Genomic DNA, 27,737 nt, shown 5'->3' with positions numbered 1-27,737 from the left:
CATATGACAGATCAGGTTTAATAGAGGTATTATTTATTTGTTGTAAATCAGCCGTATTATAAATATGTGTCAGAATTAGACAGAGATTTAAAATAATTCTAACTTGAAATGCATTTTTTTTATTCTAAACAAAAAGTGAACAAATGCATGTCATGTGTTGTGTTTTTGTCCAAAACTCTACGCTTGTTAAGGATAAAATTCAGTATAAAAAGACATTAAAGCTGAAGTAGAATCAGCAGGTACACATGAACAGAACCCCCCCTCCTCCCCAACTCTGTTCAAGGATCCGAGCATTTTTCCTTTTGCCCAGGGAAACCCAGAAAGAAGAGCTTTCCCTTTAAGAGGGAGGTGAATGACAGGCGGCAGGACCGAGAATGTTGGAAACTGAACACCAGAAAGTCATTCTGGAGTGAAGAGAGGCTGGATCGGCGAGAGTGCGACGCGTTCATCAGCTGTGCGCCCGGAGTCTCAGGTTGTTGCCGTTAAGCCGTTGATAGACAGAGGCGTGTTATTTATTGACACGAGGGAAAACCGCATTTTGCATGCGGCGTTATCGTTTCTGCGGGCCCAGAGACCACGGAAAGACCGACGGAATAAAGTTTGTGGAGTTGGTAAGTGGGCGAATGGCGCTTTGTTTGAAACTTTACGCACGAGCGAGCGGCACGTTTGTTTCAGTCTGTAGCGAGAGTCACGGCAAACCCACCGAAGTAGATCGGCGGGACGGGGGGTTTTGATCCGCTGTCATCTCCCCGAATCACCCGAGCGAGCGAGCGAAGCGTTTCACGCGTCCGCAAAGTCAAAATATCTCGGTTTTACGGACCCGCGGAGTAAACAAAAGTCACTTCGACTAAGAGTTTTGATTCAGACGAAGCCGTTTCTCACCTGAAAGTGCTCTATGGTGTGTGTGGCGCGTTTGTTCGTACGGTTGGGTAGGAAATGACAACCTGCTTTCAGTGCGTACTGAGTCAGTTGCTGTTGATGTGAGCTGAAAGTGTTTTCCGTGTCCTCTCAAGGCCGTTGCAGCGATTCATTGTAAATGAAGAAGCGATTCCGATTTAATTTGACGCGAACCTTTAAGCGTGTTACTGAAATGGCAAAGGAAGCGTTTTTAATGCGAGCGTTTTTCAGTGTTTGTTTTATCTCGTGTGAGGAGAACGAATGCTAGCAAACTTTTTAAAACCATTTGAATGCATTTATGGGATGGTTTCTCTCTGATGTCTGGATTTGTTTAATTGCTGATTTGTGAAAGTGAGCTGAATACTGATTATTGGGTCTGACTATACTGACTACATATAAGTACATGCACAAATAACTGATAACTTTATCATTCTAGCCCCCTTAGAAAGAAGAAACTTGCAGCTCACATAAGCTGATGTCAACAAATATGTGATGTTATGCCATAATATTTTTTATAATAACCATCATTCATATATATAATCATAATCAAACATACAAATACAATGTTTTAACTGATTACATGTAAATATATAATTACATAAAATGCATTCATAAAAAAAATCTAAAATGTCTATCTCTGGTCATTAGTAGTTGAAGTTGACTGTGTGTTGTTACTCATCTGATTTCAGCGGGTTACACTCAAGTCTGTTTTTATTGCATCTTTTTTTTTTAATTTGCAGACCTGCTAAGAGCTGCTCTTCAGGCGGCTGACAGGTCTGACAGATTTTCTGTGTGAAGAGAAACTGTTGATCTCTCTCCGTTGAAGAATATCAGCCTTCCGGAATAACCAGAAAGCAGAGCTCCTCAGGGCAAGACCGACTGTGGTGCAATCGCTGAATAGGTGTTAAACTTTGATAATGAGCTTTAAGTAGACATTTTATTTTCCCTCTTTATGCCTGCACGGTTAAATAAGCACGTCGTGCCGGCGCAGGCAGCATATCCTGCTTTTATCCTTACCAAGAACATCCAGCACCTGAGTTGTGCGCCTCCATTGTGAGCGGGCATGTCGACGGATCATTAAAGGGGAAGTTGGCGAGTGTTTGGCTTCACAGTGGCTGACTGCTCACAAAGCTGCCTGTCAGTAGGGAGTCTCTGACCTTTTGCTTCCCCTCCCCGGTTTCTATCCATCTTATGTTTACGCGGTGCCTTGTTTTCCTTCTCCGCATCCCTCTCTGTTTCAGCTCCGTTTCTGTGCGTCTCTTACTCGGTTTGAGAGGTCAGGAAGCCAGCGGTGGTTCTCTTTAGCTGTCGGCGCGTCTATACATCCGCTCTCTGCGAAGTCTTGAGCCCAGATCACTTCACATGCTGATTTATACAAACTCTGTGGTGCACTTATCTGACAGCCAAGGCTGAAATTACTATTAGAGCACTTTGGAGGGCAAACATGCTGAAAAAGGCCTTTTTTGAGTTTTCTGGTAAATGACTGAATGGGGTTTTCCAATGAGATATATCTATATCTATATCTATCTATCTATATATCTATATATATATATATATATATATATATATATATATATATATATATATATATATATATATATATATATATATATATATATATATATATATATCAAAAGTATGGTCATTTATCATAATTTTGGTAAACATAATAATTTTGCTAAACAAATATTTATTGTACACAATGTTATGAATTTTAATTCTTATTCGGTGACAAAGCTAATTTTTCAGATTTTTCAGTTAATGCAAGGAGGAAGCAGCCTTTGCATTATCAGCACAAATGAAGGTTGTTTTAAGTAGCCTTAACTGTATTTCCAGCCATTTTCAGTTTATGGATCGATTATTTACTTCTTTGTGTATCAAGGCTAACACTCTAACACTTTACATAAAACTACACCTTATACTTGGAGTTGTTCCGGTTGTATTTCAGGGCATCTGCCATATACCCGCATACTTCTGCTGACTTTATTCTACGTCTGTCAGTCACGCAGTGCAGAAAAAGTTGTGCTGAGAACTTCTGCTGAAACCTCTTCAGCACTGTTGGACGGACAAGCCCGCGATATTATTTCCCGTAAGCCGGAGAGTTTAGCCAGGACAGGCGAATGAACAAAAAGTCCATTCTTTCTGTTATTCAAACTTCGACCTCTTCTGTTCGGGTCCGCATTGTTTCACGCGTCCTATTGAGCCGGGGTCTGATGAGAGAGAGACAACAATGGCCTGTTAAGTGAGTTTTTCAGGGCTCGCCACAACATCAATGAAATCAAACGGAGCGGGCCAGCGAAGCTAGCGCCGATAAACGCATTCGATCATCGCGGCTGTCCGTCAAATGGTCTTCACGCTCTGAGCGTGTCCCGTTCAGTCGCCTGCGCTTGAGAGTCAAAGAGCACAGGGGCCCTGTCAGAAATACGCCACATTACTTTGTCCGCAACTCTTTTAGCAACAAGTTTTTGTTCATAATGTTTAGGAACGCCGAAGACCTGCTGTAAAAGAGTCGCAAGACTTCAATAGCAATGCATACGTCAAGAGTGGTTTTGGTGCGACTCGAACGCTTATTAAACCCGGACACATTTTCGTAGATGATTACGCGTTCAGCACACGAGAATGCAGAAACGTTCTATAAATAATCTCGAACGGCTAGTTATCTTTGTCCGAAATGGTAAAAATTGCTTTCCGCACGTGAGAGGTGGCGACTGGAAAGTGCCGTGAGGCTTTCAGTCTTCGCCTACATGTTCCCAAAAACCTCCAGCTTTTGGTCCACCTACCCTCTTTACCATGAGATGAGCTCAGACCCACAGCGGAAATTAGAAAGTCCTCCATTAGAACACTAGAACGGCGAGCGTTTGAGCACACAATCTGACAGCCGCCCATCAAAACCAGCACCGCTCTCTTACTTTTGTCAGAAGCCAGCTCAGCCAATTTAGGTAAGACTTGCTTTGCAACTTTGTGCGCCTTGTGTTCAGTTGTTTTACATTCAATTAGTTTTATGCTTTTGTTTTTCAGTTTTTTAAGTGCTTTTGATGTTATATTGCATATTATAATCACTTATGGTAAAAAAAAATATATTTTTCTTTGCATCTTTAACTTTTGGCGGGACACTTACATGCTGCAGTATTATTTTGAACATTTACTATTACATTATATTACATTACACCGTGTTATATTATAGCATTACAATACATTAAAACAGGTTTTAATGCAAACAGGTTTGATCCTCCGTGCTGTGACTGGACTTTTGAATTTATTTCGCATTGTGTGTTTGTTCTGCACCGTGTTCTCAGGTTTATTAAATTGTGTGATGGGCAAAAGGTGAAGTTTCATTTGATGCAAGCTTCAACATGACTTTGATTTTGACTCAATATGCTGGTTTGGGTGTGAGCTTAAACAAAGGTTTTCACATAAAAGTTTCAGGGGCAAATTGCAGGGTGGATTTATGCCCTGAATGTATAATTGTTTAAATTAGGGGAAGAATCGGGCTGAATGAAGAAAAAAAAAATGAAAGGAGACAAAGAAAGGCAAACAAACAACACTATTCAGATCCTTTCAGCTAATAGAAATGTTCCCATGGGTTTAGTTTATAGCTTCTACAATCTGGAAAATATAGTAAAATACATTTGTGCAGAGTTTTTATCTGCTTCAGAAATGTTTTAATAAATTTAATTTGTATGTAAATAAAATGCATTATGCCTCTGCGCTATAAATATAAAAAGCCACACTAAACGCAATCTTCTGTTCTGTTTAATCATTTACATTTATCTGAATAATAACGTCAGTGCAAATATTGTCAACAGATTTGTGTGGGCTTCATTTGTTTGTTTGTCATGTGTAAAAATACAAATGCCTTGCTATGTTCACTCACAGTCGGATAAACTGTCATTCTAATACAGTAAGGCCGCTTTCAGTTGTAATGAATATGACCAGGAAATAAGTCCCGCAGTTATTTGCATGAACTGCGCTGGTCTCCGCTGTGACTTTTGAGAACACAGCGTAGTGTTCCTGCGGGTTGATATTTTAATAGACCGCTGTAGCCTCATGATTTGTTTCTTTACAAATTAATCAAGGATTGTTATATATTAATTCGCTTTCAAACAAACAGTCCACAGATTGCACTGGGGAACCTGCATAGTGACAGTTATTTTGAGTTTTGTTTAAGGTGGTTGCTCGAAACTTTCAGGTTTACGTCTTTAAGATTTTTACTTTTTTTTTTTACACAATTTTCACATCCCACATTAAATCGGTATTTGTCGTAAAAAGAGAGATAATAATATCCTTCACTGTTTTCTGGCTTGCGATTAGTTTGCAGAAAGAGTAGAGAGAAACGTATAAATAAATGAATATAATATGAAGTGTATTTATTAATATTATATATTAATATTGTATACATGCAATAGCTTTACAGTTTTTTTTCTTTCAGATTCCTAGCAAATATAAAAAAAAAACTAATTTAAATGGTTCTGTTCGTGGCTTCTCTGGCTGTTTTTTTTTAACCACGTTATCTATCACCTAAGCATTTCGGTGGAAGAGAAATAACATGTTTAGTTCTTTCTCACATTGCCAGTTGACTCATCGCTAACGTCGAATCACAGAAATGCATCATTTTAGAAGTTACAGAGAAAGTACTTTAATGTAGTGAAAGCGTGGGGGGGGAAGCGCCTTTGCCAGAAAGTTGTCAATTTATGTCACTGTACGTAAGAGCTGACAAATATCACCTTTCTACAGCTGAACCACATTTTTTTTCATTTAGGGGTTTTAAACGCGAAAGTTTAAAGCCTTCTTGAAAGTTTGCATTTGTTTACGAAAGAGTGACTGCGTGGCATAGCTTTAACATCACCCTGAAAGATGCATAACCTTTTTACTGCTGCCATAATGTGATAATTAAAGTTTGCGCTCGATTCCAAAATGTGGCTAGGTTTGTAGAAATGGGGGGGTTGTGTTTGCATCTTAGTGGAAGTGTGTGTGTGTGTGTGTGTATTTCTCGCCTCTGGTTGTGCAAGATGTTTGAGGAGCATCTCTCGAGATGTTATCAGAAAGTGTGATGCTGCATATTGATGTGGCTTTTAAATACAAGCTCAACATTTGTTAGCAGTGACACTTTTTTCCAGTCGCTCTTTCCCGCGTTGCATTCGTTCTGGCCTGTTTGTGCACCGCTCTCTTTTAAACGATTGGAGGTCGTTTGCGCTCATCCCAGGTTCTTGTCCTTCTTGTTTAAGGTTTCTCGGAGTCCGAGGCACGCAGCGCTTGATTTCAGAGTCGATTTACAAGAATAGCTCGCAAAAAATGATCATCGATCATCATTAACATCTGCCAAGCTTCCAAACTGCATAAAAAGAAATGGAAATTCAACATAAAAAGTTCATTTGTGGGTAAAATGTTCTTGAGTTTTTTTAGTTGAGCTCATGGAGAAAATGTCTCAGAAGCAATAAAGTAAACTTGATGGATTTTCTCACAACATCCCAGATCCTTCTACAATTCCATCATATCCTTGGTTCTTCCGCCGCCGTGCCTCCTCTTCCCACCCTTGTTTCTCTATTAGCCGTCGTGCGGTGAGTGTGTATCCTGTTTTTGACAGCAGGAGCCCACGTGCTCCGTCCTGCGCCCGTGAAGTGGCCAGCGGGGTGGGGAGGGAGGCGCAGGGTCTCAGGATGTCCTGAAAGGTGAAGGTTTCGTCTTCTCTTCCTGTCTGGGTCCTCATGTTGAACGATGGAGCTCCGCAATCTGCCCCGCTTGAATATGCCATCAGGTGGTAACACGACGGAGAAAAAACTTTCACGTTTTGGTCAATTCTAGCCTAATTTGTTCTAAACAAAGCTTTTTTTTTTTTTATTTACTCACCTTGAGTTATTTACTCACCTTGATATTGTCTATAGTTTTGTGTGAGGAGCATATTAAGTAGCTAGATTTGACAACTGATACAAAAACCTGATTTTTCATAAAAAAAACTAAGATTATTGGAGAACAATTTAAAATAAAATATTATTACAGTCTTTCTACTAAAACTTTTTATGTTTATTTTAATGTCATTTTAATTCTAATTTAGAAATTTACTAGCGGTTTTTGATCAAATAAAATTTCACATTTAATGTTACTTTTATTCCTTTATAATACAAAAAAAATGAACTAGCAATTTCTGATTGTAATTTTTTTCAGCCTAGTAAATCTGATTAAATTTGTAATAAATAACAATTAAAGTTTAAATATGTTTTTCACACACTGGTTGGATTTATCTTGAAATAGTTCACTAAGAAATTGCTACTTAATGTCACATACATTCTTATTTATTTGGAGTAAATTAGGACAAATTGTTTAGTTTTTTGTTTTTGTGACCTATTCTTGTAAATCAGTTCTCAATGCGTGCATTTGACTCTTAAAAACAAAATTAAACATGAAATTTTGACAGACCGTAAACGTATTCCAATAATCATTGTAATATTTAAAAAAAATATTTCTGTCGTTCGTATGATGCTCCATATGACACTTAAATTATATGACCTACTTTTACAGTGCCTTTTTTTTAATTATTATTTTGACCAAGGCAGCTTGGACATTGCACAAAATATCTGCTTCTGTGTTCAGTGCAAGAGTAGATATGTAATGGATGAACAGGATCGTTTTAAAAGGCCTTTTTGGATCAGTGGAATGTCCTAAATCGTTCAGACAGTTCAAACGCTATGGTGTTATCGTCAGCTCCCGCTGCTTCCCGACGCATCTTCGCTGTGACCTCGAGACTATGACCCGTGGTTGCTTAGAATTACCTGTTGTGCTTCTTGTAGCACAAAACAGCCTGGTCCGGTCGCCATGACAACCCCATAGATGCTCTGTCTTTTCTCAAAGACCCCTAACTCATTTCAAAGACCCGTAGTCATTCAAGGACGTGCCAGCAAGACCCGTCTTATCGGGATCTGACGTTATGATTCCTAGATTTGGAAAACGTGTCTAATGCATTGCGCCCGAACTGCGCTGCATGCGTTTGCTTATATAAAACAAACGGAAAGGGTCCATCTAAATCGAGATTGGATATAAAAGTGTGCCAGGCTTAGAAAAAAAAGCACATTTTAATGTATTTTGCCTTTGTCTTTCTTTGCCTGAAGGGGGTGGCGGAAGGTTTTTGTGCGCCTTTTTTCGCAAAGGGGGCCCTTCACTAACATCTTTTATTCCCTTTCTCTTGTTATATTTCTTTATTCCAAGTGTGTTTTGTGCTCGGCCTCCTTTCATTGCCCCCTCCTCTTGTCTCTCAGATAAATGCCACACTAGCCTTTCACTTGGCGCCACAATAACCGGACTGTTTTAGGCCCAGAGAGGCACAATGAAAGAGGCTGCTTTTTAACCTGCGTTTCTCAAAAGCACAAGGAGGAAAAAACGGCGGCGACCCACTCTCCTTTCTTTCTCCTCTCCCCCTCTTTTGTGTCCAGAGCGTGGTCGTACCATCATCCCATTTATACGTCTTATTTAGAAGGTCTCAAAAGAACATGAGCCCAAAATTCTGATCTTTAGAGCTGCTTTTGTTGTGGAAAAAGACAAAGTAGGCTGAAAAAAGTGGCCGACAATGCGTGTTTTGACATACCGTGCTGATTTATGGGAAATATGCGAGGCTGTATCGCCCCTGTGGACTTATTATAAAATAAGCATGCATTATTTACATGCATCACATGCTAAGTTTTGAACTTTTTATAGCATTTCCAACACATCTAAGATTTGTTTGTTGTTTAAAAGCATCACCATTTTGAACAGTTTTGATGTTTTTGGATAAAAGGCTTAAGGCAGCTTTCAAAGCTTGCTTTGTGTGAGTATCTTAAGTAAACATTAAAGTTAGCTTAATGCATCAAAATTGCAGTTTAATTGATTAGAAATTACTCTTAATGGAATGAAGTCACATTTTATTTAGAGCATGCATTCACCTGTCTGACTTTTGATTTGAACTTAATTAGTTGCTTATATTGTTAGTCATGTCCATCTTAATTAATAAAATTTTATGAAATGATGCCACGCTTCAGGTTAGTAGTACTTGGGGGGTTGCCACATTTTTATTATTATTATTATTATTATTATTATAAACAATTTTTTCTTTCAAATACATTTTTAAAAACTACTTTTTTTTTCTCTCTAATTTTTAAATCCTAATTTCCAGGAAGATTTAAAGAACGTCTGAAACTTTATTCAAATCAAACTTGCACGTACAGGTCGCAAACATTTTAGACGTTCTCATTTCCGGGACCAAATGCAAACAATCAGATCCCAAAAGCAAACAACATATAGTGCTAATGTACATCTACAATTTTGCTACTGAAAAAGCATTTTTTTTTTTTTTTTCTTTTCACAAATTCAAATTTTTTACACCATCATGCATCGTGCAGCTTGGAGACTGTATCGTAAATCGTGAGTTAAGCTTACCTTAAAGGCATGCTTTAAATATATGGTACTCATGAACGGCAATTTAATAATTGATTTGGTACCCGGAAACGATATTCAGTTTGTTTACGAGCTAGTAATGCATCTTTGGTTATGAATCCATGTATCCTTGTGGTTTCTACACCCTGTTGATTTGCATTGTTTTTTTCCTTTCCTGCATTCAAAACATTGAGACCGGTGAGTTTAGGCGGGGACTATGAGGGACTGTCCCCTGCACGGAAGAGGAAAATACAACAAAAAAAGAGTTGTTATTACACCAAGTTCAGTCATCAATGCTTAATGAAAATTTGCTTGTTTTTGAAGTTAGTCTGTATTGCATTTTGCAGAAAAGGTGTTTCGACTACTAGCTTACCACTGGTTTACAAGCTACTTTGTTTTTTTTAGACGCTAAGGATTTGCACGCTACTGTTCGTGCATTTCTTTGGCAAATTCGACAATTTGTATTACTCATTTGTTTTTTAACGATCATCATAAAAGTTGCGTTGTAGTATTTCTTATGACGTATGTTCCAAATTATCGTTGTTTTTACTATGATTATTATGCGATTTAAGGCGTTTCTTTTGGAGTTTGCGATGCTTGTGCATGAACAATTGTTAAAGGTATTGCATAACACACGCCCTATAATTATTGGTCTGGAACAATTCATTAATATCGCTGTTCTCCCAGAAGGCATTTTGGTACATAACTTTTTTTTTTTTTATGCTGGCCTTGCATTCATTAAAATGAAAGCATTGTTTAAACAACTTCCATAGTATAGTTTTTCTATCTATTTTTAGTCTAATCAAATACAGTTGCGTTACTAGATATATATCTTTTTTTTTTTTTTTTTTTTTTTACGCCACAAAAGTAAATGTCATCAGCAGCAAAATCAAAACGCAAACAAAACATTTTGTATATATCCATCTGATTTTGTTTTGTGCCATGTTTATTCCTGGATACTCTTCTCCGGTTTCGCTTTTACAATGTTATCAAATCCCTATCTGTGTAAAGTACTCAGTGGAAAGTTATAATAGAGGCAAACGCCATGCAAATGCTACTGTTTGCCTTCGCTATAGGGCATACTTTTGTGACCACAGTTTTGTGCATCCGGCTTCGAGAGCGCCAGCTCTTCTCTTCTATTCCTGGGAGGTCACTGGACGGTTTTTCTAAGGGGGTGTCCACTGTCTTCCATATAACAAGATGAGTTGCTAATTCAGACTTCCACACTGGCAAGTGGAACGGTTTCCAAGAGGCAGCCAGAAGACAATGAAAACTGACCAGATGCTCTTGAGGTTGGTAGACCGTTTGTGTAGGTCAAGGATTTGTATCTTTAAGAATACGGTTGCTGGCAGGTGGGTTTGGAAGCTCCCGTTGATGGGTTTTAAACAGCTGATTGGACTTCATGCTGAGGGTCTCGAAGCCTGCAAACACTTCTGCTTTTAGCTGCGTCTCATCTTAATTGAAACCATCATCCAACGCGGTCTGCTGCATTCTCACAGCGTCTCGAGTCCTGGTTTACAACAGGTGTTTGTAAAGTTAGAGTGCTTGTAATCGTTACGTGCCTCTGCACTCGGCAAGTGCAACGATTCGGGGTGTTAAAAAGCACAAAAAAGAGCCTTTGGACTTAAAGTCCAAAGTGGTTTCGAGTCTTCTGTTCGCTTAGACGACGGTAAAATAACGCCTTTGCCCACACGGGCTTGTTTTTGGCACTCTCCGAGAGTTTTGTTTTGAGCTTTTTGACAATTTTTAATAAGCCTGACTTGTCACAATGCGGAAATTAACCACTTCGGGATCATCACAAGGAAAGGGAGAGTTAGAAACAACAAAGAAAACTCGTATTTGCATCAGAGGAGCGCGGGACAGAATGTGAGGCCACGACACGTCGCGACTTGTAAAGCAACTTAAGCTTTTGTCTCGCGTGCCCCCGACCGTGGGAAGTATTTCATTTCAGAGGTGTTTTAGCTGAAAAGCAAAGAACCTGGAGGCTGATGTTATCTTAGACTACAAAAGTCTGTCAGAGCTCTTTGGAAATGCGTCTTATGGCTCCACATCCGAACAACAGGTAAGAACAAACTCGAAGGCGACTTCTCTTGTAAGACCGACTGGCAGTTACCATCAATCATACTGTTGATTCTTCTGGCTTGTTTTGCATGTGCTGACATAAGAGCTTGCCATTATATTTCTTATCGCTATCACCGAGTTATGACACATTCACGTATCGCTTGGAGCCAAGATTAAAGAGGATTAAGAACAATGCTGTCGGTACTATTCTTTTGTGTGTGTTTTTGCTAAATCTTTTACAGAAACATGTTTTTGAGTAAAGAAATATCAGTGACACTTTAATTTAAGGACCAGATCTCACTATTAACCAGTTGCTTATTACCTTGCCTTTTAATTTGCTTATTGACTGTTTATTAGTACTTATAAAGCACATATTAATACCTTATTCAGCATGCCGATATTTTAGATCCCTGCCTTACTTAATAAGCAGCAAATTAGGAGTTTAAGTTAAAATAAAGTCAGACTAAAATCTTACTTAGAATAAGATATGTAAAGTTGCAACTGTGATCAATTATTTAGCAATTAAGAGAAATTGTTACCTTTTTATCTTTTACGTCGCTCTGTAGTTAAATGAAAGGTTTTCATGTAGTTACATTTCGACTTTACAAAAGACCACTATGCTACGTAAAGTTATGCTACACGCTTTATTTCGTGTGAATTCTCAGCTTTGCTGGTTTAAGATGTATCCATCCAACTGTTGCTTTTTTTTTATTTTTTTATGACGCAACATTCTTTAACACTTGTGCGCGATGAGTGTAGATAAGCTTCGCTCTAACATTAATCTTCACAAGTCCGTTTAGAGCTTGTGGCTGTGCCATTTTTTGACAGTCAAATCCCTCCAAGCAAATAGCCGGAATATCTCTAGAACTACAAGTGCACTTGGAAGGAGCTGACAAATTCACACTTCCTGCACCTGGTTTGTGGATCAGCGCTCCTCGACTGGGGGAACAGGAATAATTTTAGCATCGTCACAATAGGAACTTAATAGCGCAGACTTTATTTATAATGCACCAATGGTGGCAGGATCTTTCTTGAGTGCACTCGGGTTCCCAGGGAAAGGAGGGGGTCTTGTCCTTGGTATCTAAATCTGATTTGGGAAGACCGTATCAAGTTTGCAGTTCACACTGACTGATTTGTAATGAAAGGGCGACCTGAATGAAGTTTGACTGCTTGTGAATATCCAAAAGTTTTAGTTTGCGGCACGTCCTCACAACCAAATGCCATTCTAGTATTTTTACAGACAAAACTTTGTTTGCTTGTAGGTCAGGCAAGTATAAACTATTTCCTTTTACCCAAACCACCTTCCAGATTGGCAAATCGCTGCTTCAAAGGAACAGATTGCTCTATTGAATTCTTTTCTGCAAACAATTCAACCAAGTTGCTCAGCTTAACAGAAAACATTTGAGCTAAGTGCTCAACTTTATTCTTGTGCCTCAATATAAACGCACAGGCCGCTTTTGTGTTTTCCGAGTGGATGAAAAAGTACAGGAGGAACTGGAATCGGCCCAGTGAGTGTTCTGCTGTTTTTTTTTTTTTTTTTTTCTCTGCCACGGACCATCGGCACATTCCGATTGTATTGTTACCCTGCTGTGTTTCCTGCAGCCTATTGCTTTTGTCCATGTCATGCCCATTGTTTAAACTTCCTTTGTTCTTTCTCTGTAACAATGGGCATTTTATATATATATATATATATATATATATATTATACACAGAGAGTGAAACAGAAAGGGAGAGATGCATTTTGCCTCGTGTTTGTTTTCTTTGGGTTGTCTTGTTTCTTTTGTCATGCAGAGCGAAGGAGGAGAGGTGTTTATAGACCTCGGCTAATTTTGAAATCGCCTTCTCTTTTTCTTTCCTTCACTCCGTCCGTCTCTCTCCTTCTCTTGTCCTTCATTGCAGAAGGGTTTGCCATGCTACTTGAGACGGCCAGATACTTGATGGGCACACTAGAGTCTTGCATCTGTTTTCTGACAGTGTGTTGACAGACTCGAACAACTTAGGATACGCACACACAACACAGACACGCACAAATATCCTCTCCCTACACCGCGCGGCTCCTGAGCCCCAGAGACCCTGGAGAAGTGGCTTTGGTGAAAGCGTTTAAATGGGGCGGCCTGTGTCTGGGCTCTACAAAAACCCTTCTGTTCCTTATGCAAAGCAGTCAGCTGTTGTTTTTTTTTTTTTTCTCCTCTGGTCTTTCTGTTCTTCCCAGACAGTAGCTGTACAAAACTGGAATACCCTTGTTAGTAATGCAGTCTTATGTGGTCTCTTCTTGCTGGAATGCTAATTCAGCATTAAATTTTGTTTCTGTAATGTGAATTTCCGGGTGAATAATGAGTGAGCATGTAGGATGGCAATCTGGAATTGATTGGATACTCCAAAGCACCTCTATATGACAGTTTTTTGGATGGGAGGGGTTTAAAAAACTTTAGAGGCCTTGATGACGCAACCTGGAAATAAGTCATTTCAGAGGCAGAGCTAAGTACTTTTGGATTAACATGGACTGATTAATTCTGTAAAACGTATTTTTTGTATCTGGTGTAATGCAATGTGTTTATGCGGTTTAAGGTTTAAAAACACATCATTTTCAACATACTGTACATTTGTTTCTCTTCTAATCCCTCTTCCTGAAATGGGTAGATTCGTGCAAAACCCATCATTCTTAAAAAAGAGAGGAGTGCTCTGATTGGCCAGCTATCCAGTGCATTGTGATTGTCTGAATACCTCAAGCATTTGATTGAAATGTTACGCCCAGGTCTATGACACCAAAACAATAAAAGCCATTACAAATTAGGTATTTGTTGCATGCAGTGGTGACATAATTACTGATTATGTCTGCATAACACCATGTCTGCATTTGTGAATGAAAAAACGGCAAACAACTACTCTATACTGCTCAAAACTTGCACTTGAATAGTAAATCGCAGATATGTCTTTAAGAAAATTTAGCTTACTTAAAGATTGTGAGTCAGAAGAGCCAGACTGTCCTTGCAGTTGGAATTGTTCCACTTTTTTGTCTCTGTGCACAGCCAGCATAGGCTACTCTGTCAGGTTTAAGAATCAGCCCTCTGTAAATGCGTTGAACACTCTCTCTCCTATATTTGTGTTGAACTGTTCTGGAACAGTCTTGAAATCAGTTGTTAAGTTCTGTTTACTAGTTGTGTTCTCTTTTGGAAGCACAAACAAAGTAGTTTCACGTTAAAACAAAACATAGCGTCTCCAGAACATGGCACCCACAGCAACACTACAGTGAGAATAATAGCTCTGCCTTCTTTTTTTTGCATAAGCATTTGGACGGTGTTATAAAAATAAACCCACACAGTGACATAGAGAAGTGGGGGTGTGTTTAAATGAGCTGTTTTAGGGGGGTATGGACAAGTCATAACCTTTAGAAAGACTATCTCTTTAGAGATTTTAATCTTTAATCTCAATGTTAGGGATCTTATTCATGCACTAACAGCTTTTTTGGTTTTGTAGAATGTGTGAGCCCAGTCCACCTGCTATACATCCCCACGCCAAGGGCAATGTGACCATGGTGGGTGTTGGTATCAAGCTTGAAGACGACGAATCGGGAGGTAGAGTCGTCCACCGAGAATCCCAGCAGTCCTCTCCGGTCAGTGATTGGTCAGTTCGTCAGCTGTCGGACAGAGACGACTCCGAGAAATCAGCGCCTGCTAATACACAATCTCCTTTGGTATAAAGCGTTTATGAAATTCTGTCTAATGTGTATGTGTATGTGTGTGTGTGTGTGTGTGTGTGTATACATATACATATAATATATATATATATATATATATATATATATATATATATATATATATATATATATATATATATATATATATATATATATATATATATATTAATTGTTTTTTCACAGTTTTTAATAAGATGTATAGTATTTCTGTATTGTGTACTTAACTTCATGGTTCCTGTGTTTTTAGGCGAGTTCTCCCAGTAAAGACCCAGTGCGATCATACACACCTGCCAGTCAAGATGGAGGCAGCAGATCTCATGATAAGACTGACAGCAAGCCTAATGTCAGTGAGGGTAAGTGCAACGGTCCCTTCACAAAAATAAGGTCTTCATGGAGTGCTAATTAGCATATTCACATTTGGTCATTGGCATTCATTGTGTTCCAATGTTTCGAGGCTGTTGTTTGAGAGTAAAAGAGGTTTTTGAAAGTTTTAATTTTGATGGAAACCCATGCAAGTTGTTTGTCTGTGTGTGTGTCAGCAATTACAATGCCATTGCTTTTAATGCACTCTACATTGAGATGATCCAAGTTCCTTTGCTTCAAGTTCTATGTAGCCTCTTGGTGGTTTCATGTGAATAATACATTTCACAGCTCTTTGGCTATTAAAGAGTCCTCAAGTGTTTTCTCAAAAAGCTTTCCTTTTGTTTTCATACATTCTATGAAATTGTTTCAGTTTTCTATTTTTCCTTGGTATAACTAACGGTTTTAAGCTCAAGGATTTTCAGAACAGCATTTCTCTTATTGAGATGAAAAATGCATAGTTTTTCTTTGTCTGTGTCTATTTAACTACATTTAGGCACTTTATTATGTTAAAGAAATAGTTCACTCAAAAATTTTAATTCTGTCACCATTTACTCACCCACGAGTAGTTGCACATTTGTATAAGTTTCTTTGTTCTGCAGAACACAAAGATATTAAAAAAAAAAAAAAAAAGAAAAGATGTTTGTAACCAGACTCTTTTGGGTCACCATTGACTTCCATAGTATTTTCGATGTGTTCGGCAGAACAAAGAAATTCATACAGATTAGGAACTACTCGTGGGTGAGTAAATGATGACAAAATATTTATTTTTTGGATCAACTATTCCTTTAAGTATAAATGTATATTGTAGATTGTTAATTAGAAGTTGATTAGAAGTAAATCTCTCTCTCATATCTCTCATATACACACATATAAAATAACAATAAAGCCCTTCCTACATCTACCCTAACCCTACCCAACACTTTATTTTGAACTTTTTGATTATTTCCTTCATTATTATTGAACATAAATGCTTTTATAATGTGATTAAAAAATGTAAAAAGGGAGAAAAATTTTTGTCAGAAGGTCACAATCGCCATAAGTTTTACCATCTGCACCACTGAAACAGTCACATACAATCTCAGTCACACACTGGCATGTGGAATTAGTGTAAATAGCCACTCAGTGTATATTAATGTAATATAGTTAAATTTTAAATACAAATAATATATATATTTTTTTTTTAGTGATGCCTACTATTGAAAAACTTCTGAATACGGACTGGAAAGAAAAGTTCCTTGGGAAGGGTCTTCAGAGCAGTGTCAACCTAAAAGGTGAATTATACTGCACATACATAAATCATTAAATGGAGCAACCATATAGTGTTGTTTATATATGTTCCATTGTAGATCATCTCACATTTGTGTTTCACTGACACCTTCTGCCTGACCACCAGCATGTGCGTATGTGTTTACAGGAACCCCAGAGAGTCTGGCAGAGAAGGAGCTTCAGTTGTTGTTGATGATCAACCAGCTCTCTGGTCTGCGAGAGCAGCTGCTAGGAGCTCATTCTGAGCAGAGGAACATGGCCGCTCTGCTGCTGGAGAAACAGCAGCAACAGATGGAACTGGCAAGGCAGCAGCAAGAACAGGTGTGGAGAAAAATTTAGTTGAAAAAGTGAAAAAGTGAAAAAATGAGGGTGGGGGGGTGGTGGTTTGCATGGGAAATCAGCAACAGCAATATGTGAGTTAGTTTGTTTCCTAAATACAGATTCTTTGTTTAGATCGCCAAACAGCAGCAGCAGTTGATACAGCAGCAACATAAAATAAACTTACTGCAGCAGCAAATTCAGGTGAGGTTGAATGTCATGATTGAACATGTTGCAATATTTTTTTACTTTATGAACTGGGGACAATCTTAAGATCATAACGGAATAGTTCACCTAAAAGGTCATACTTCTAAACTATAAAAGGTGAACTATTTGGACAGTGTGGAAATACTCTGAAATTTTCTCTGTGACTTTTGACCCAGCAGGTAAACATGCCATATGTTATGATCCCTGCCTTTCATCCCAATGCCCAGCCGTTGCCAGTCACCTCTGAAGCCCAAATGGGTTTGCCTCTGCAGCCCATTCCCTGCAAACCAGGTGAGCTTTACCAAAACCTTAGTAATATACTTACCTCTCCTCTCTTCACCCGATAAAGTGAATTGTTCGCATATCCTGATATAGGCCTGAAAGACCTACCTACTGGCATGTTGAGCAACTGCTAGCTTTTACAATAAGAGTTTGTTAGGACACAGGATTCAGCAATCGGTTATCTTCAGATGGATCAAACAGCATCTGTCAAAAATATCTAACTAATTGACTTCAAATATTATCTCTTGTCAGTTATTTGAAAAACTTGTTTGCTCTTGCGCTGTTCAGCATACTCTTATCAGCAGTTGTTTGTATTTTTAGGTAATAAGTAGACTGGAGCAAAGCTGAACAGAAAAAGGGAATACTTGTTATTTAAGACGTGTATTAACCGCAAAAGAACTTTTTTCTTTTCTTAATGCATGTTTGTCTGAAGGTCTGTTCTGTAATACAAGTAGTTGTTGCATGAATTGATGGTTTTGCTTATGTCTTTGGTCCACTTAGAAAGAGTTTCAAAAAGAAAGACTTTTGAAAGGACTGCTTGAGTGAATTTTTTGCACATGCACTGAAGAACGGCTCAGGGTTGGCCATTGATTTAGAGTGTATATTGATCTCGTAAAATACAGAGCAGGTTCTTTGCATTGACATCCGTGATGCGTGGCACTGTGTCCTCGCTCAGTTAATAGACTCTTGTGAAAGCACAACTTTGATGCTTGTATGCATGTACTCTATTCGCTTAGAAGATGAAGGGTAGAAGGAAAGAACAGGGAACAATAGCACAAGTGTATGAGCTAGTCGGCTAACAGCGTGAGTGGCATAGTTGAGCTGCCTTTGTAAAGAAACCTGGAGTAGGGGACCAAGGACGCACATAGCTGAATAAAGTCTTTGAGCTCAGATTCATATTAGAGATGTTCTCATGCGATTAAACATTTTGAGAAGTTTACCATTTTGGAAATATTGACCTGAACCCAACAGTTGGCCAAGTCCCATTGGGCTTTGGTTGGGTAGTAGATCTCTAGCAGGTTCACTGAGCATTTATAAATGAGAGTAAATCCTTTCCAAGTTTCAGTTTTCTGATTTAAATTTACTTGTATTCAGTGGAGTATCCCATGCCGTTGCTGCCCAATCCACACTCCACACCAGTCAAGAGGTCCAGTGGTACAGTCTTTCGCCAGGTAGGCTTTTTTGCATTGTTTTGCAGGTCATCTCACATTGTTGTACTCATTAGTGAATCTCACAATGACTTTGTGCTTCAGGATACCAGTCAACCTCTGAACCTCACGGCTAAACCCAAGACCCCAAGTCCGCAGGCACTGGAAATGGCCCACTTGCAGACCGGGTACCGACCCAGAGATCTGCCACATAGCCCTCCTCGAACTGCCCTCAGCCTGAGTATGTGATACTACACCTCACTGACACATCCAGTCTTTAACTTCATTTGCTTGCAAGGTTAAAGCTGTGCTGTGTGTTTTGAGCTGATTTGACAAGTGTAAAGTTTGCTTTGTTACACATAATTTTGCAACAACCTCAGAACTGTTTAGTAGATTTAGACCATGACCACAAATTTCTTTATTACAGTTCCATAACAAGTTCCACAACTTTGTTGTGCTGTCAGGTGTGTCAGAAAATCTCTATGAGTCAGACACATCCACTGTGGTTTTCCTGCTATGGCATTTGAGAAGGCAGTCTTTGAGGTTTACATTTAGAAAAAAGGACCATGATAGAAAGGACCCTTCTTTGGGTTCCCACTGCCAATATGCTTCTATCCCAAGTATTAATGGCAGTTGTCTGCAGTTCAGAAAACCTGTTCCCCCTTCGAACCAGCCCCTGAGAATGTGTCAGCACCAGACGTGACTGTTTGTCTTAAGCCTTTGGACTCAAGACTAGGGAGCTCATCCGGGATAGGATCATATACTTGAGATCGAGCCAAGTGCTTTATTTGTGCATCACAAGACGGAGAGGGATAAACGTATCTCTCTTGACCTTGTCTAAAGTTTCCTTTCTCTCTCGCCCTTTCACTCTTCAGGCTTCTTGGGAGAGGGTGATGTTGTGACACAAGCCATTCATGATGCCCAGCAGCTGTTGCGTGGAGGACAAGGCCCGACGGGCCGAGAGAGGGACCGTGAGAGGGACAACAACACAAGGCTGGTGAGTCGACATCTTAGCGCACACACAAACATGCTCTCAGATACTCCACACCCCAGTTCTCCAAGGTTCCTCACGGCACCTGGGCCCCGCTGTTTGTCACCATTGGTCATGCTTCAAGGCCGAAGCATCGGGGCAAGTGTCCATTAATGGCCCACACTTGAAGTGCCTCTCTTTCAGAACACCCACTGTGTTACAAGAGAAGAGGGGCGGTCAGGGTCAGCAATGGATATTGGTTTACAGAGGTTCATGATATCAGGGGTGCATTCCCCTTTCAGCCAAGAACAGCTGTTATTAGAGTCCCACTGCAACTTGTGTGTTCGCTTGTTTGTATACGTGGCAATTGCGGAACAGCCTCGAGTCTCCGTAGGCACCTGTTTCGACAACCACTTTGTTGCTCCTTTTGAGTTCAGTTTAACCGCAGGGAGATATGACAGTGATTTCGCCTTTGTTGTCAACAGGGTTTTGAAGCATTCCACTTAAACCTGTTTTTACAGCTTGGCACTTGTAGAACTGTTTTACGCGCTCTTGAAAATGCAGGTAGACGTAGACAACAATGCCGGGATCTTTGAAAGGGAGATGAATATAGCTCATTAATGTTTGAATTTCAGAATTATATTTGACAACCACATGTCCCTGGAGCTCTTTGTGCTGTTGCTTTTGTAATGTTGTCCATCTTCTGTAGCAAGAGCGCTAATATAAAAGCAATTCCTGTTCCAGCTGAATGCAGTGATCATTGATGACTGTTTTTTTACATATGTTTTAACATAAGCCATCTTTTCATCTCTGTTGATCGTTTTTAAGGAGGCGTCTCGAGACCGGATGGATGACGGACAGTCCCTTCGGGTGAATGAGGACCACCTCAGTAGTGACTCCGAGGGTATGTATGGGCCAATTTTCATTTTTCACATTTTTTTTTGTTTTATTTTGGCAATACATTAACAGGCATGCTTAAATCTTATGCTTCAGCTGTTCAGAGTCTGTAAAGGCTTATTCCACCCTAAAATCACTATTTTTATTAATCACTTACCCCCATGTTTTTTTTTTTTTTTTTTTTTTAAAGCTTCATTCATCTTTGAAACACAATTGAAGACATTTTGGATGAAAACTGGGAGGCTTGTGACTGTCTCTAAATAACACTGTCAAGGCCCAGAAAATCTTCAAAGACATTGTCAGAAAAGTCCATCTGCCATCAGTGGTTCAATCTGAAGCTACAAGAATACTTTTGGTACAGAAAGAAAGTAAAAATAATGGCTTCATTAAACAATTTGTCTCCTCCATATCTTCTCTGCTTTACCATAGCACCATATTGAAGAGTATCCACTGGATAACATAATACTTGAACCACTGATGGCAGATGTAGTACGTTGATGATGATGTCTTTCATACTTTTTTTGGGCTTGATAATGTTCATTACTTGGCAGTCAATGGGACAGTTGCAAGCCTCTCGGTTTTCATCTCAATTATCTTACATTGTGTTCTGAAGACGAACAATGCTTTTACTGGTTTGAGACGACATGGGGGTAAGTGATTTATGACAAAATGTTCATTTTGGGGTGGAGTAACCCTTTAAATTAGTTTTTGCGCTTCATCTTGAGTGATGCCATGTCAACTTAAAGACGGATTGCATTGTTCTATTCTTTTGCAAACTATTTTGTAGTTATGTAAATGCCCCCTAACAAACCTGTCGGACAGAATAGTTGAATAGCTGTTCAGGCAACCCCTACATTGCTCATTTTGAGGTGTAGTTTTGCATGTCACTAGTATGTGTGCACATTTTTTTGCCAAGAATTTTGACTTGATCACATATTTGTGTGCTTTTCTGATCAAATAAACAATTGCCTATGAATGCATATGAATTTATGACTGTTTCTAATACAATAAAAAAACCCTCTTTGGCATGCAGCAAACACAGATGCCACCTGCCTGTGTAATTGCGTTTGGCTGCAGGGCGTGTAGTCAAACAAAAGGAAGTTATGTGTGTCTAGACTGATTGTTTTGTTTTTAATCTTGTTGTTCCCAACAGGGCAGATGGCAATCTCTGGTGTGGGAAGCTTTGGTGAATCCCGGACTCCCTCCTCTGGCCACATCAAACGTCCCATGAACGCCTTCATGGTGTGGGCCAAAGACGAAAGACGACGCATCCTTCAGGCGTTCCCTGATATGCACAACTCCAGTATCAGCAAGATCCTCGGTAAGAGAGAAAAAAAAAGGTTTTAGCGATAGTCTATTGATTAGTTAATATGGTAACACTTTTGATGAGGTAATACTATTCGTATCAGCTGGTTGCATGCATATTACTAGCATATCGGCTGTTTATTAGCAAGTATTAATGCATCACCATATACTACATTCCTTATCCCTAAATGTAACAATATCAATTAGCAGCAAATTATGAATTCATTGAGGGAATACCCTTGCAGTTAATGGTGAATGCGTATTCCTTAATCTAAAGTGTTAGCAGTTTAGAGGTTGTAATATTACTATTATATTTAAAAATTATACCATTGCACGCACATAAATGATTGATACAAGTCTGACAACTCTTAACTTGCAAATATTAATTGTTGTACTTAGTCTTTCATTCTGGCCGTAGATTATTTTTTTTACATAAGCACATAGCTTTGTCCATCAAAGTGTTTTTATAATTGTCTTCTTGTCAAAGAAAAATGTTGCTGTCAAATATTTTTCACCATACTTTCTATCAACGAATGCTCTGCTGACTATAATGTCTCTAATCCTTCCTCTTTGTGGATTCTGAAGCACCTGTTCTGACAACATTGTCCTCATTGTTGTATTATTATTTCATCTCCTCTGTCCCTTTATCTTTCTCTTGAGATCAGTTGTTTATTGTTGGGATGGGCTGAGGGGTTATGGGAACGTTGAGTTTGTTATGCTCACAGCTAATCCTACAGTCACAAGCGGAGGTGTTACTCTGTAAAACACGTCTATATTTTCAAACACGCAACTTGCTATTGCCCCCTGGAATGGAGGAGGACACAAGGTCTTAGGGGGTTAAAAAAGGGGTCACAACAGGGCACGAACAACCACCTGGCTCCTGGGGTGACAGGAAAACAACACCCAAAACGTCAGCCCCCCTCATCCCTTGCTGCACCTCTGCCTTCCTCAGTTCTTTCCTTTCGCAAAACGGTCGCATTCCATTCCATTGTGGTGACACCGACACCCTCCTGATTCAGGCTTTCTTCTGCTCCTGAACGTGGCCCGCACCTACGTTTCTGTCAGTTTCCTACTTTTTTTTTTTTTTTTAACCCGCAGCAGACTTTAAGAGGCGGCGCCGTTGCACGTATGAAGTCGGTAAATCAAATTCTCGCGATGTGAAGTATTTGTAACATGTAACATCTTTGTCAGTGATTTAGTTTTTTTTTTGTACTTTGCACTACTTTGTACTTTCACTCTTAATTTATCTCACTTCCCGGTCAATGTGGAATTTCAACTCTCACCGACACTCAAAAAAACCAAAAAAACACAGAAAAACCTGCTCCAAATGTACTATGTGGCCCAAAGTATGTGGATACTTCCTTCTAATAAACTGGTTTAGTAGCTTTAATCGTTACTGACGTGCATATAATGTACAGCCATACAATTTTTTTTTTACTGCAATAGTGTATATCTTTATTTTTGAAAAACATTTCCGTGTGTGTATGAACAAGCTCCCATAAATGTATCGTTTAGGTCTAGATACTTTTGAGGCCCACATGTAGTTTTCCTTTGGTTGTGTGATATTGTATCTTACTTATTGTAATTTTTGTGGTCCTTTAGGGTCTCGGTGGAAGTCCATGTCCAATCAGGAGAAGCAGCCCTACTACGAAGAGCAGGCAAGACTGAGTCGGCAGCATCTGGAACGTTACCCAGACTACAAATACAAACCCCGGCCGAAGAGGACCTGCATTGTGGAGGGTAGACGACTGCGGGTCGGAGAGTACAAGGCCATGATGAAGAGTCGACGACAGGAGCAAAGAGTTACTTATCCTCAGAGGTGATGCCTGCTGACTCGCTCAACAGATCATACATTTAAATGGAGAATGCAGTAGGGTTGTGCATCTCCATAACGAAAAGGCTTTCTTTTATTTCTGTGGTTCAGACAGACTGTGTTGCAGTCTATGAAATCAATCTACAGAGTCAAAAAGTTTCTTCTTTTTTAACAGTGACAGAAAAATCTGAAGGCCGTCCGTCACTTTGACATTACACTGAGGGTGATCTATTGTAATTTGTGACCGTAATCCCACCCCAGCCCTGTTGGTGGCGAGATCATTGGCGTCTAGAATAAAAATACAACTTTTACGTTTTGTACAATGCCTTTGATTTATAAAGCGAAAGAGATGGTCACGCCACATTTCAGAGTGAAAAACAGTATTTATTGCTTGAATTTACATATAAAATGGACTGAATTTGAAATCTGAGATGTTGCCTTGTATCAAAAGTAACAACCCATAAAGCTTAGCCTATTGCAATGGGAGGCGCACTATATGTACGGTTCATTCATCAACTGAAGACAGAACTGATTGGGATTTAAAGTGACCCTGTTATAGGTTATGAAAGGTTCATATTTAGATTTTGGAGACTTTCTTTTGAGAGACAGTAACTGCATAGACGGTGTACTTTCAGATTTAAAACTCTGCAGGATGCTTACGTTCAATTCATTTCATTTAGAGCTATATTACACATTGCATGAAAGATCATTTTCAAAAAGCCATAATAGGGGCACGTTTAAAAATCGATATTGGTTCATAAAAATGTGAATATATTAAAAATATAAATAAAAAAACATATATATTAATATATTTTAAACCCATGCCTGGCATATTTAGTTGTTTTTAGTTTGTGGTGTTGAAAAGGAAGCTATATAAAAAAATTATATATTTTATGCAATATTAATATTTTATATACAACATTATTAAAGTCCAACACAACCTCTGATCTAAATAATATTGGTCATGTTCTAAATAATAAATGTGTAGTGCATCAACAAAAAATATTTATTTTTTTATTTATTTTTGTAAATGATAGAAATTGGCATTTCCATTGAAATTATTTGTATCCAATGCATTTTTTTTTTTTTAATCGATGCATAACATAATTAAGTTTTCTATGCCAATGCATAGCATCGTTAACTTGTATGCCTGATGTTTAACTTTGACCTTTATTCCCACAGCCATTCAGAGCAGCAGCTACCGTACCCCTCCAGTGAAGGACAGTACCCGACCACGCCGGTGTCCATGGCCCCACTGCCCTTGCACCCTGCCCTCCTGGAGCACTACCTTCCTCGGGGTCTGGAGCCTCCAAAAGGCCAAGGCAGCGAGATGCTTGAGGCCGCGCGGCCCCGACAGCCCTACAGCGAAGGGGAGGAGAGTGACGCGGGTGAGCGCAGTGAGGGAGAGCTGGTTGTCCTCACTGACTGAGACAGAACCGGGGAATAATCGGAGGACAGAGGGTGCAAAATGCGATGAATGAGACGGACAGTATAACTGGGAGACTTTACAATCCCTACCTACAACATGATGGTGTCCAATAAATGGTATAGGTCAGTGTTTTTTTTTTTCTGTCCAGTTGTGAGGATGTCCTGGTTTCAGACACGCCAGATCAGTCACGTGCTTCTCTAGGGTTGGTTAGGAAGGCAGCAGACGTGATAAGCGGAGCACATATCTTAATTTTTCAGATTTTTCCAGCGGTTTAGGCCAGACACCCAGAACAGGTCTCGCATAGTGACCTCCGCTTGGAAAAAGCAAGCCTCTTTCAATCTATGATATTCAATGAGACTGTAAATATCAAGTCTTTCGAAGGCATTGTGAAGCCGGCGTTCAAAAATTGTTTTAAAAACCATCAAATGTCACTGCGTTTATTATGAAGTAAATGTTATCTGCGAAGTGCATCGGCAACTGCAGATAAGCGTATTCACTGTTGGCTTATCTGAAAAAGTTCCACATTTGACACCGTGTCAAATGATTGGCAATAATAGCATTAAACGGTTCACACAGACGAAAAGAGTATGGCGAGTAAACTGAAAAGAAAACAATGAGCTATTTCTTTAAATAGCGTGAAGATGCTATGAATCATTTTGCCATAGAAAATGAAAAGGTTAAAGAAGAGAAAAAAAACTAAACCCTCTCCGTGTTAGAACGCTTCTTGATGTCACCAGGGTTTTCCTGCAAAAGTTCCTGTTAAGACTGTGCCAAGGTACTTTCCAGAGCTCAAGGGCTGAGCAAAAAAAGAAAAAGAAAACAAGTGGACTTGGAAAAAGGAAGGAACATTCCTGAACTCCTTGTCCAGTTTATTATACCAGATAATGACGATTAGTGGCTGTTCTGTTACAGAGATTTAAGCAGCCTGCCCCTTTAAGACTCGCTAAAGGCAGCGAAGGTCGGTGGCGTCCTCTGCTGTTCGAATCTGGGTACTGCACTTAAGAGATTTCCCCAGGTCAAAATCATATTTTTATTTCTTTTGATTTAGTGCAGAATAATCACTTGAAATGCACTTTCCCCATCTAATATATATTTTCAGATCCTCATGATTCATAAAACTTTTTTTTTTCCACAGTAGAATTTTGCACTTGATGTACATACGCAAATAATTTCTACAATATTCATTTTGTGAAAGGAGATGTGAATAATACCCTTGCCTCAGATTACTCCCATTTTTAAAAAATTTGGTTTACTTTTATATTTTAGTGTGTGCGCGCGTGTGTGTGTGTATAGAGTGATTTTTTTTTTTTTGTGCTGAAGAAAATAACTGAGTTATCATTCCAGCAGTTCTTATGACCGGGTCCATATTATTGGGCTGCTAGTCAATTTACAGTTGAGCTGAAATGTAAACATTTTGTTTAAAAAAAAAAAAAAATTATAAACATTTATATTTTAAAGAGGAGCTTTTAGGAGATATTTGCAAGTGGACTGTTAGGATAAACCTAACATTTTAAAGAAAATTATGACTTGTATATAGCTGGACACAGAAATACAGTTTGTATTTTTATCTGTAGAATAAACCCATGCGGGCAAAAAAAAAAAAAAAAAAAAAAGATTCGCAATCTGGACACCTGTTGCAAAACCAGCTGTTGTAAAATATAGATATAGACTTTATTTTGTTTATAAAAGTGTATAATTTAAAGGTGTACATGTTTTTTTTCTTCTGTATGTTGCATTTTTTTCCGAGCAAGTTTCTGTGGTTTGTTTTTGAAGCATAAATAATAAAATGTTATGTTTACTTACGTGATTATTATTTTTTTTAATATGTTTGGAGCATTCAGTGAACAAATGGATTCATAAAAGTGCTAATTATTAATTCAAGTCATTGAGATAACCGCGTTGTGCCACAATCATAGCCGAGGATTAATAGACGAGATAATTTAGCTTATTACGCAACTTCCAAATCAAAACGTTTATGTAGAAAGGGCTCGAGAAAATGGCGGTTTTCACCTCATTCAAACGGCTGAATCTCTGAGGGGGGAAAAAAACTAGTTCCTGCACATTAGCGCTGAGGATGTTGTCCTGCGTGTGTGTAACTGCACTGTGTTTGTTTGATTCGGGATATCCTCAATAGTAGTCTTCCTGTGCTTTTACCGGGACAAAATGCGGGTCACCGTCCACAGGAGACAGGCAAAAGTTCAACGAGGAAACTTAAGTGTGTGAGCGGGTGTGACACACGAGACACCTTGGGTTACTAGAGGCCATTTTGATTCACATTTAATGCACATTACAGACCTCTCGGTCTGTTTAACAGAGGGGAAAAAAGGACATTACCACACAATTAGATCCAACTTTAACGTTTTAATGGAAAATTTGAATAATTATTAAATTATTCTCCTCACAGTTGAATAGAAGCGAAAACATTGTACAGTATTTTTTCACAATATTTCACAGTATTTACAGATTCCTTATCAGTGCCGAAAGCCTCGCTGCGTTTTAGTAGCGCCGCCTGCTGGAGACACACACACACACACACACACACACACACACACACACACACGGGTCCATGCCAACCTAACAATCCAGTACACTCCCAGTTCAGTTAAATATACAAAACGAGTAGAAATACTAAAGATGTAAGTATAAATGAAACATAATCTGTACATTTCTTCAGTACATTCACA

The 27,737-nt window shown here is 39.0% G+C and overlaps 1 protein-coding gene across 7 annotated transcripts; it reads left to right on the top strand.

Moving 5' to 3' along the window:
- The first annotated feature begins 361 nt into the window (after positions 1–361).
- Positions 362–26,850, top strand: LOC122354498 (transcription factor SOX-13-like). Of its 7 annotated transcripts, none has more exons than XM_043252700.1 (14): positions 362–611; positions 14,836–15,052; positions 15,303–15,408; positions 16,603–16,689; positions 16,833–17,005; positions 17,138–17,206; positions 17,386–17,500; positions 18,587–18,663; positions 18,745–18,880; positions 19,515–19,636; positions 20,426–20,513; positions 21,660–21,827; positions 23,414–23,630; positions 24,807–26,850. In XM_043252700.1, the coding sequence occupies exons 2-14, from the start codon at positions 14,837–14,839 to the stop codon at positions 25,051–25,053; spliced, it is 1,821 nt and encodes a 606-aa protein (XP_043108635.1). In that variant the 5' UTR covers positions 362–611; position 14,836; the 3' UTR covers positions 25,054–26,850. The 7 variants fall into 7 exon arrangements, with proteins under 7 accessions (XP_043108635.1, XP_043108636.1, XP_043108632.1 ...); XM_043252701.1 differs by lacking the exon at positions 362–611 and adding an exon at positions 3,680–3,836; XM_043252697.1 differs by lacking the exon at positions 362–611 and adding an exon at positions 10,438–10,589.
- Positions 26,851–27,737: the final 887 nt, after the last annotated feature.

The sequence above is a fragment of the Puntigrus tetrazona genome, chromosome 11 (assembly GCF_018831695.1).
Source record: "Puntigrus tetrazona isolate hp1 chromosome 11, ASM1883169v1, whole genome shotgun sequence".
Lineage (NCBI taxonomy): Eukaryota > Metazoa > Chordata > Actinopteri > Cypriniformes > Cyprinidae > Puntigrus > Puntigrus tetrazona.
This window is presented reverse-complemented; position numbering and strand designations above follow the sequence as displayed.